This window comes from Mytilus trossulus, chromosome 4, assembly GCF_036588685.1.
Source record: "Mytilus trossulus isolate FHL-02 chromosome 4, PNRI_Mtr1.1.1.hap1, whole genome shotgun sequence".
NCBI classification, from domain to species: domain Eukaryota; kingdom Metazoa; phylum Mollusca; class Bivalvia; order Mytilida; family Mytilidae; genus Mytilus; species Mytilus trossulus.
This window is the reverse complement of record NC_086376.1, coordinates 2,454,566-2,466,541: the sequence shown is the minus strand read 5'-3', so window position 1 is coordinate 2,466,541 and position 11,976 is coordinate 2,454,566. Positions and strand designations below refer to the sequence as shown.

The 11,976-nt window shown below is 32.8% G+C and overlaps 1 protein-coding gene across 1 annotated transcript; it reads right to left on the bottom strand.

Moving 5' to 3' along the window:
- On the bottom strand, positions 1–6,024 carry LOC134714378 (uncharacterized). The gene is made up of 5 exons (XM_063575620.1): positions 5,880–6,024; positions 3,577–4,061; positions 2,680–2,881; positions 1,766–1,969; positions 1–504 (listed from the first exon to the last, which is right to left on the bottom strand). The coding sequence occupies exons 1-5, from the start codon at positions 5,931–5,933 to the stop codon at positions 1–3; spliced, it is 1,449 nt and encodes a 482-aa protein (XP_063431690.1). The 5' UTR covers positions 5,934–6,024.
- Between the last annotated feature and the right edge of the window lie 5,952 nt (positions 6,025–11,976).

The window sequence follows — 11,976 nt, the reverse complement described above, 5'->3', positions numbered from 1 at the left end:
TTAAACATACGTATTCCTAGAACAATTCCTACACGGTGGATCCACATGTTCACATCTTATGGGATCAACGTCGTTCACTTGATATCTATATCTCTTTGGTTCATAAAAGTTACTATGTCCATTAGGAACATGTCTATCCTTATAACTGCCATTGTGGCATTGGTTTCTAAGACTATGACCTTTAGTAGGTTCGTTTCCTTCTTCTACAAGTGAGAGGTTCTTCCTGTAGCTCGTTGGATCTTCTAAAGAACGTTTAATATTACTTTCGGTCAAACGTAAGTGATGATAGATTTCAGGTGTTGCTTGTCTTTTGGGTGAATTCATATTTGTTGATACTTTTATTTTGACACTACATAGTTTGACGCGCTGCATGTGAACCTTTCCAGATGGTGAATTTCTTAAAGTCTCTTTCTGTAGCTCCGACGATGGTTCACATATTATTCGGACATTCTGGTTAAACTGTTTCCAATCTTTCCAAAGGCCGTAATTATGGCGGAGACACATCTGTAAATAAAGGACTATAAAATTTCAACATGTAAACAGAAAATAATGCTTTCATCGATCACGATGATAGAAAGTTTGGTATTTTTTAAGTCTGTGTTTATACAAGCATGTTTGCTTTGAAATTTCTATATATTTTTTTCTAAACATCTGGAATGGTGAATAGGCTTACTGCAGCAGGAAGTCTGACGTCAATATTCAACACTAGAATTAGAATATGCATAGGTTTTTGATAACTGTATCGATTGGGTAGATGCATATCTTATTGACATTTTCTTAGGTGTCCTTTTATTCCTATTCTAGGTGATAAAATTACGAACCCGTCTATAACAATACTATGGTAGTCTATGACAATACTATGGTAGCATGCAGAACCAGAATGTTATAATTATGCGTAGCAAAAGATGAGTACGATACAACTTAATTACTGAGACGACGTTACTCAATTTTCAATTTTAAAATGTTCTTCGTCTTCAAATAATCCACAGCAATAATATTACATCTCATAACGTATATATTTTTTCAAATGAATTATCTTTATAAGTGGACACAGTACAATACTTTAAAGAAATTTACCGTAACCCATGCACTGAACAAGACCATAAGATCAAATGTCAGACAATAAAGCAGGACCGCTTCTATCCTTCCGGCGTCGTACTTTCCGTAACCCATGCACTGAACAAGACCATTAGAGCAAATGTCAGACAATAAAGCAAGATAGCTTCTATCCTTCCGGCGTCGTACTTACCGTAACCCATGCACTGAACAAGACCATTAGAGCAAATGCCAGACAATAAAGTATGACTGCTTCTATCCTTCCGGCGTCGTACTTACCGTAACCCATGCACTGAACAAGACCATTAGAGCAAATGTCAGACAATAGAGCAAGATAGCTTCTATCCTTCCGGCGTCGTACTTACCGTAACCCATGCACTGAACAAGACCATTAGAGCAAATGTCAGACAATAGAGCAAGATAGCTTCTATCCTTCCTGCGTCGTACTTACCGTAACCCATGCACTGAACAAGACCATCAGAGCAAATGTCAGACAATAGAGCAAGATAGCTTCTATCCTTCCTGCGTCGTACTTACCGTAACCCATGCACTGAACAAGACCATTAGAGCAAATGTCAGACAATAGAGCAAGATAGCTTCTATCCTTCCTGCGTCGTACTTACCGTAACCCATGCACTGAACAAGACCATCAGAGCAAATGTCAGACAATAGAGCAAGATAGCTTCTATCCTTCCGGCGTCGTACTTACCGTAACCCATGCACTGAACAAGACCATTAGAGCAAATGTCAGACAATAAAGCAAGATAGCTTCTATCCTTCCGGCGTCGTACATCCTGCTTCCAACGATACATAAATAAGCAGTTACTATGGAAGATGGTGCCAAGAATGAGAAACAAACAATGTCACAAATCATATGGCGCTTGTCACGTCGTCTACCTGGGTTCTTTAGAAACTAAAAATAAAATATTGTTAGTAGGCATAAACTGAGCAGCACAATATAACTAGTAATCCTATCGTTTTATTTTTTACATTTGACCTTATAACAATTATTATCAAATTAGTTAAAACATTATTTTTAAAATCTCTTTTTATTTATATATGACAATAGATCATTGACAAGACAATATGTTAAGCTCTGAATCGTCCAGAAAAGCTGAGAATGAATTAAACATATTTTAACAATGAAACAATTGCCACCTACGCTATTTTTTCCAAATAACAAAAATGTCATACGACAAGCAACAACTGACGGTGTTATTGCCTTATACACAGTTTTGTTGCATTAAAGAATTTCAGCACAAAGACCGGACGGTCTACTAATAAAACAATACAGTTAACGTTGACATTTCCATTTGGAGCTCATTTTATAGTGCATAAACTTTCCTGAGAACAAAAGGAACTGTGGTTATTCACAAAATATAACTTAAAATACGATTAATGCAAACTTCATTATTGATATTAGTTCGTGTTAACATATTTCATGAGTATATTGACACAATTTAGTTTCAAATACTATGCACATGAATGTTACAGATGTATTAATCATTCGTTGCTTTTTGAATTTGAATTTATTGAATAATATGCATATATATCTCGTTTGATCTAATTCATGGTGAAATACGAACTCAATATTCTTGTACCATCTACAATATAACAACTTACAAGACAAAATGGTTTCGGACTCCTTTCTACTTTGAACTGGAAATGACAAAGCTCACAACAAGTCTTGTTTGACGATCCCAGCCATCTTTGTAGACACGAAACGTGTAAAAGACCTATACTTCCGGAACAGTAACATGGTGAAAAAAGCTGCTCAGTGCTTCCACCTTCATGACATATTCTGCAAACAGCTTCACTTGATGAGCTACAAAAAAGTTAATATGAATTTTTCATCTCTTTGTCACTAATAACAACTAAACTACGTCAACATAAAATTGAAAATTATTTTCCGTAACGAGATTTATCTCTCAGTTTAATCAGTTTATTCAGTCCCCCGACGGCCCCCGCACTGTTATCTCGTTAATACAGTAACCGCAGAACAGCGGAAAAGACTAAATTTCGAGTACCGAACAGTTTTATAATCATAAATGGTAAATAGAAAAGTGTTTCAAGTTTTTTTATATTGTTGTGTATTCATATACTTAAAACCAACTGAAATCTACATGAACAGAACGATATACAAATATCAAATAAGGCAAACACACGTCAACGACTTGCCCGGGCGTTGGTTATATATTCTATTCATTTTGGTTTACTTCTTCATCTTTTGATACGTTTGGGACTCTCTAATATTTTGGACTCGATCACAAAAGAAACATCGTTTATTGTCGATATGTGCATCTGATGGAGAAACATGATTGGTACCATTAGTGTTATGTTTAGCTGAATTTACTATGCGATAAAAATATGTTAAACTTTATCCCAAAATATTTAAATATTTCGAATTGTCAAAAAGACAAATTATAAAATAGATATTAATATGAACATATTATGATAAACTCAGGAACCAACATTTTAAAGTTCTCGTTTGCAATGAATGTATCAACTCTGAATATATACCTGTCCATACTCCTTCTTGCTTTACTAGTTTGTGTTGATCTGCTGGATGAGTCAGTTCTATGAGTGTGAAGTTCCGGGGAGAACGATCTTGCTGGAGACATTAATTTGCTTGGTGTAGAAGCTGTCCTACTGCGACTTGGAGATGTTGTTGGAAGTGACCTCAAACTGCCAACAGAAGATGGTGTCTTTGATATTTTTAAATCTGTTATTGGTATATACGCCTGTATATTTGATGAACAACTGCGGTAGTCAAGTTGCTTTTTTGTCTGGCGATCTTCGTCAATATATATATCTTCGTCGTGACGGGACTGATTTTTGTAATGAATTGCAGCTTGTTGACTAGAAGTAGAAGGTTTTTCATGTTCTTTGTTGACAGCTGTTTTTTGGATTTTAGGAGAGTGTACATCAACGGCATATTTATTCCTTCGTGGCTCAGTTGTTTTACTTGGTGAACATTCAAACCAATTATCGCAGGATTCCGATTGCTATTAATTAAAAAAAAAATGATAGATTGTTGGTTGCTTAACATCCAGTCGCAAATATTTCATGCATATTCAGGACGATAAAAAAATAATTAATCAGATAAATTGCCAATGAGACAGCTATCCACAAAAGACCAAAATGACACAACATTAACAACTATAGGTCACCGTACGGCCTTAATTAATATTTTGTGTAGTTTTCGTACATTTTATATTTTAAGCATATGTATGTTATATATATATATACATCAGATCCACGTCATTTGAACTCTGGTAATTATTTAAAACCATACCATTTCCTTTTATATATGTATTGTAGCAGGTCTGACCGAAACTTTTACTATTTTGACCGACAGCATAAGAGCAGTAGATACCTAAAATACTTGTAACATTTTTACTCTTTGAGTATGTTTGTTTTGTTCATACATCGTTGACAATGTAATGGAATTTGACGCGACTGTCATACAAGTGAGAGGTTTAGCTAGCTATAAAACCAGGTTCAATCCACCATTCTCTACATTAGAAAATGCCTGTACCAAGTCAGGAATATGACAGTTGTTATCCATTCGTTTGATGTGTTTGGACTTTTGATTTTGCCTTTTGATTTTGGATTTTCCTTTTTGAATTTTCCTCGGAGTTCATTTTTTTTGTGTTTTTACTTTGTATTTATATCAAATTGTTTATAGTAATTTTTACAGAAACAGGAATATTAGCTGACAAATATTTGTACCCAGTGAACAGAAAAAGTAAATCAAGTTTGGTACATTGGTATTTATTTTTTCAAAATAGAAAGATCGTTACAATTCTTTTTACATAACACTCTGTTCTTTTCTAATTTTATGAATTATGTTGGGAGAAAAATCATATGAATTTGAAAAAAGGAGGAGTAAGACATTTAGACGGCAAACATGATGTAAAAAACGAAGCAAGGCTATTTTATATTGATGCCCGAATGTTTTCTTGTAAAATCATGATCTATATGTCCTCCCATAAGTAGTGTCAAATATGAAATTGTTCAATTTTGAAAGAAGATATTGTTTTTGTCATCACAGAAGCCATTGTCCCAGTCTAAGCATAAAATGGCATATTTTATTCACGAAATTAAGGATTTCAATTATTTTGTTAAAATATTCTATGTACTAGTCCAGCGTCCAAGAATTTTTAATAGCCTTGTCAGGCGTCATAATTATTTAGACTATTTATGTAAATAAAAAAATAGAATTATGATAACAAAAACATATTAGTTGTTAGTAGTTACATCATCCTTCAAACCATTCAAATAATTCTTAAAAGGATAATGCTCTATCTACAATAAGCTTTTTATTTTACTACCAAAACCGATCCTGAAATATAATGAAATGAAAATAATAATAGGCCAAAACATTCCTTCATATCACAATGTAGTCCAAATAATTATGACGTCTGGCAAGGCTATTTTAATTTTTTTCTGGGACGCCTTCCTACAACGTAGGAAGGCGTCCAAGAAAAATAATAAAATAGCCGTCCCAGACGTCATAATTATTTGGACTAATCACAATGTAGCTGCAAAACCGTAGCTCTTTATGTCCTTATGTTATTTTTATAGACTTTTCATTGTCATTTTAAACCAAATGTGAATAGCGATGAATTACAATTTGGTTTTTGGTTTGAGTGTCCCTCAAGTGATAACATATCAAAAGTCGTTTAACCATGCTTTGATTTTTTAAGATTTCTGTCAGATTCTGACTAAAAATATTTGACAAATATCACACTATCCATACATTAATCATGTTCAGTGTAAATTTTTATGGGATAGACTAACTACGAATATCGTAATCTTACAACACCATCTCTATTTTCTTGGATTGGCCTGAAACGATTATCATCTTTATCCATTTGCTTGCTTGTAAAAAAATTGCTTGGTTTTCTAGATGTTTAATTCAGTTGCGTCGATTTTCGCATGATAAAACGCGTAAAGGAATATTGGGATACGGTGAGTGACGTCATGTGAGTAAGTAAAATCTAAACCTATGTCGGCTATGATTCCGCTAGTTTCATTCAGTGTTTCAAGACATTTTTAGATACACGTTGATTTTTCTTTCCAGCTGAAAACAGAGAAAGCCCCAGAGTAGCAATGACGGAGCCGAATAATCTACTGCAGAGGAGTAACGTTAGCACTTTTTTTTCATTAATAATAGAATTTCATTCTTTTATTATCGTTATTAATTTATGACTTTTTTAGATATTCTACTAACTCAGAAAAAGAAAAGCCAATTTCTTGTTAAAATTGTTATATATTGGTACATGTGTAACATACTGAATATTGCAATCAGGGACTAGTTTAGCCTTAGCCCTTGAAATAACTTATGTTTACTAGGTGATTTTTCAAATTTGTTTATTCGTTTGCTATTGTAACGCGTTGTATAATTATTTGTCTGTTTGTCTTTTTTTGGCCATGGCGTTGTCACTTTGTTTCCGATCAATGAGTTTGAATGTTCCACTGGTATCTTTCTTTCGTCACTCTCTTTTTCTGTATGTGCATGTGCTTATTCAGGAGCCTGCAATTCTGTTGTTCAGTGTCGTTTGTTGTCGTATATCAATTTGCTTTCATTCATGAGTTTCAACTTTGTATTACAGTTTGTTTTAAATGTCAAATTGGATTGTTTTTATGTTATTCATATGTTTTTTATATTCGGTCAAAAGCTCCTTAGAGCTTGTGTTGTATATCTGTACTTTAATGCCGAATCAAAATAAAGTTTTCTTATTTTATCTTATCTTATTCATTGTTTTGACCACAAATCAAGTCATAAGTTTTCTCGTTTGAATTATTCTTAATTTGCCATTTTGGATGAATTTTTATAGCTATCTATGTGGTTTATGGGTTTTGTTCATTGCTGAAGGTCCGATGGTGACGTATAGTTGTTAACTTCTATGTCAGATAGTAGCCTCATTGGCAATCATATACCATATTTTGTTACTTTTATCTTTAGAGAGTTAGAAGGGAGTTTAATTTATCTGTATTGCCGGGGTGCACAAGTCTTCCTTAGAATACATGTGAGTATAAAAAGTTGAGCGAGAGACAAACTTACCACCAATAGTATATCCTTCGACGACCATGCGCTTAGCATAACCAATAACAGAGGTTCTAACCACTACACCGGATCAAATCATCAAAGAGGAAGTTTCACTTGGGTAATGTTACCTTTGCTAGTCACGAAAAATTTCTAATTTGAAATTGTTAATTACAAATAGTGTTTAATGCGGTCACGAGCTTAGATAAAACACTTGTCTCAGAATTCTTTTCCCTATATATGCCTTGATGTGATGATATGACTCAGGTATGCAGGATGTTTGTTCTGAGACACATGCTTGTGTTCACTTACTGATTTAAACCTGCTGCAGGTATATATGTAAATACATCATAGTTTTGAAATATTCCTTTAAATTGCAGTTTAAATTCATTTGTAAAACCATTTTATCACCAAGCGTTATCATGGTTATATGTCTGTATATACAATTTTAAAGATAAACAATTGAGTGACTGGGGCTGGCTTTTCAAGCAAATGAATAAAATTTTAAGAAACGGAGAATTTTATGTTTTTTGGAAGCATATTTTTCAATAATTATACATTATTATAATTCTTATAATTATAAAATCTATCTATTTTTAGATGAACTCATTAGAATTAAGATAAGATAAGATAACTTTATTTTGATTCTGCATAAGTACAAATAAGCAACATAGACTAGAAATTTCATATACTGTAGTTCGTGGAGATATGAATATTAGACAAAACTCCATAACAGCCAATAGATGACGAAAGCATATTATCTTGTTGAAATGCTGTCATAACGACCGCTACAGCCTAGCCTACAAAGCAGAACATTGCGGAATCACAATCATTTAGTGCACTAAAAATGGAGTAATTAATGTTAGTAGTCATAATAATTCATTTTATACAAATACACTTGCTTATGTAAGTCCACTTCAAACTAAATCTATACTTTAATTATGAAAGCCAAAAATGATTTAAAATCGTATTTATTTAATGGGAAATTTAGTATAAATCGAAAGTGAAATCAATTTGCTATTCACTTCAAATAGAATGCTTAATGGCGGTTTTGAATAACTTGTCGAACGAACATCATAGTAGAAAGGATCATTAACTATATAGCTTGTAAAAAAGTTATTGAATATTCCGTGCAAATTTTCCTTGACTTATATGTACTACAGAAACAACTTCAATGAATAATAAAAAAAATTAAAAGTGTTAAGTGTTATGGAGGGTAAGGGGGAATATCCTAGCTAAATTTCAATGTATGGTCTAAGAATACACGTACAGTAGCTGAAGGTTAACTATTATGTGATTCCACTTTGGGAGTTGGACGTGAAAGCTTACAAGGCGTAAGGCAAACTTTCTGTCATACGCCAGTTCTTGTTCTTGTTCTTGTTTGTTTTTGCATTTATGTTCCATACATCCTGTGTAAACTAAACTAAATTTACTTTACTGGATCTGGATCTGGGAACAGTATATCTGTTCCTGACTGGATCTATAGGAACATTATATATGTTCCTGAGTTACTGATCTATATATAGGTACAGTATATCTGTTCCTTACTGGATTATAGAAACAGTTTATATGTTCCTGACTGAATCTATAGAAACAGTATATCTGTTCCTTACTGGATTATAAGAACAGTATATGTGTTCCTGACTGAATCTATAGAAACAGTATATCTGTTCGTGACTGGATTATAGGAACAGTATATATGTTCCTGACTGGATCTATAGAAACAGTATAACTGTTCCTGTCTAGATCTATAGGAACCGTATATCTGTTCCTGTCTAGATCTATAGGAACAGTATATCTGTTCCTGTCTAGATCTATAGGAACAGTATATCTTTTTTTGTTTAGGTCTTTTAGGATCATTATATCTGTTCCTTACTAGATCTATAGGAACAGTATATATGTTCCTGATTAGGTCTATAGGATCATTATAACTGTTCATGACTAGATCTATAGGAACAATATATATGTTCCTGATTATGTCTATAGGATCATTATATCTGTTCCTTACTAGATCTATAGGAACAGTATATATGTTCCTGATTAGGTCTATAGGATCATTATATCTGTTCCTGACTAGATCTATAGACCAGTTTCTATGTTCCTGACTAGATCTATAGGATCATTATATCTGTTCATGACTAGATCTTTAGGAACAGTATATCTATTTCTGACTGAATTTATAGAAATAGTATATCTCTTCCTGACTGGCTCTATACTTAACTCGTTTTTTGTTCAAAATGTTCTCATAAGTGTACACATTTGGTACAAAATGCATTACATTTTCACCAAAAAATGATTGCGTTTGCGCTCCACTTTTTATTATAACATTTGTTCGCATTCCTTTTGCACAGTTGAATACCTATAAGTACCCTTACCGTTAATCTATGCCCGAAGCTTACCAACGAAGAGGTCGGAGTGGGGTTCCTAAAGCAATATTTGTTCGTTTTATTTTGCAAGAGCACCAGGAATAAGACTCGTGAGAATATTCGCAGTAAGAATGGATGTGAATGTTGATCATCTTCTCTATTTTTTTATAATTCAATATAAAAAAGTATAATTACAAATAATAAATATGTTCAAAATTAAGACATTTCTACATGATTATCGTGGAGTATCTCCTGTGTTAGCTGTGAAACGAATGCATACATGTATGTAACAAATAACGCTGAGCGCTGACGTTTAGATGGTAATTTTTTAAAATTTACTGTTTGCAAAAGTAAGAATTTTTCTAAATGTACTAAGGATGTTCTTATCCTAGGCATAAATAACCCTAGTCGAATTTAGCACAACTTTTTAGAATTTTCGGTCATCAATGCTCTTCAACTTTGTAATTCAGTTTGTTTTGTTTTCTTTCCTATTTTGATCTGAACGTCACTGGTGAGTCTTATGTAGACAACACGCACGTATGGTGTATTAAGTATAAAACTATAAGCATGTCGAAATGTCCTATTGTAATATTTATTAGTGTAATTCTCTGTCCTGAATGTTCTTGCATTTATTTGTACTGTAGTCCTGTCATGTAATGTTGTCATTTTAGTGTTTTATCTTTTATTGATATTAAAGGGCGAGGTTTGGCTAGCCACAAAACCAGATTCAACCAACCATTTTTTCTTAGAATATCCCGTACCAAGTCAGGCAGTTGTTATCTTATAGTTTGTTTCTGTGTATGGTGCATTGTCGTTTTTTTGTATTGTTGCACTTCAGTGTTACTGTTGTTTCGTTGTTTACCTCTTATAGTTGATATGTTGCCCTCGGTTTTAGTTTGTAACCCGGATTTGTTTCTCTCAATCGATTTATGACTTTCGAACAGCGGTATACTACTGTTTCTTTTTTTTAAACCATAATCCTGAAATGCGCTCTTGTTATGCACCCTTTGCTACTGGGCGTAAATCAAAAATTATCTGACAAAGCAATTAATTCATTAACGATAAAATTAAGAAAATAGAATAACCTGATACCTCTTATACCTTTAAAGAACGTATCATTGCATGTCACTTCCTACTACATAAAAACTTTTAATTGATTTAGCAAAATATTTCTGTCTAACAACAAAGAAAGCCATAATCGATACCTATTGATATAGAAGAGGACAAATATATCAGAGGTGCTATTTTTAGATTTAATTATTATTTTTCTATTTAATAGTACATTTTTTCTGATGTCGTTTTTATATCACCTTAGCAATCAGTAAAACATTGACTTTGCTGCAAACATTTAAATGGTTCAAATGTTAACATAGCAATAAAAATCATAGTATACACGAACAGTGGCCAATATAAGCATTTAGTTGAATAAGGAGAGTTATTTTTTCCCCGTAAAATTTAACTCTTATTTTGCTACAAATATTTTATGATTTTCAGACTTAAGCCAACACAAACGGCGGTCAAGAATTGAGCCGGTTCGTTGTTGGCATCCGATGAATAACCATCCTTTCCCTTTTAATTGTTAAGAAAAAATAAATATGCAATGAAGTTACTCGAGACTCGAGGTATTATAATTCTTAACCAAACAAAAAACAAAACTCCGAAAATAATTAAATTCAACTCATCGTCTTACAAAATCGACCAAATTGTATCAGTCGGTTAGAAACCAACCGACCCGATGTCTTCATGTGAATGTCGAAACCAGTTTGTAACTTCACCTTCGATTGTAATTTGACTAAGTATTTGTAAAACATTGGCTTTACCACCAATTGACTAAATATTTGTAATCTATGTAGGATTTTCATTCATTTAGTTTTAGAAAACTTGACCTACAAATATCAAAAGTAGTAAGTATTATCGTAATCTTAGATGTCGAGTTCTTAGACTTCTACGACAGGGATATAACAATCATAACAGTTTTTTCTTTCAGCTTTTTGTCTTCTTGTTACAAGTCCTACAACTCCATTTGTCCAAATGTTGAGTCTTCAATTATTTATGATGAATTTAAATCACATATTCTAAAAAAGATAGGATTTGTGAATGGTATTTCCAAAAGAACTTGACTGTAGTCGCATATTCACGTAACAAGAGTATACAATGAAATGGGAACATTGATAGAAACATTATATTTTATATTCTATCTTATATGATTACCTACAAAAAATATTAAAAAAGTCTTAGTAAAATAAATTGTTAACCATTCGAGTGAACTGGATTTCTGTTAGTACAGAAGTAGAACTTTATAATGCTTACTGGAAAGCAATTCTTCGGTGAATTTAACGACGACCAATTATTGAATATCACGTAAGTTACATATCAAAGGAATAATTGTGAAAAAATAAATATGAAGTTTACTTTTAAGGACAAAACTTTGATTAGTAGACGTTAAAGTAAACTCAAATTCCCAAAGATCAAATACAACCTATATAAATCAAATGTGACCCC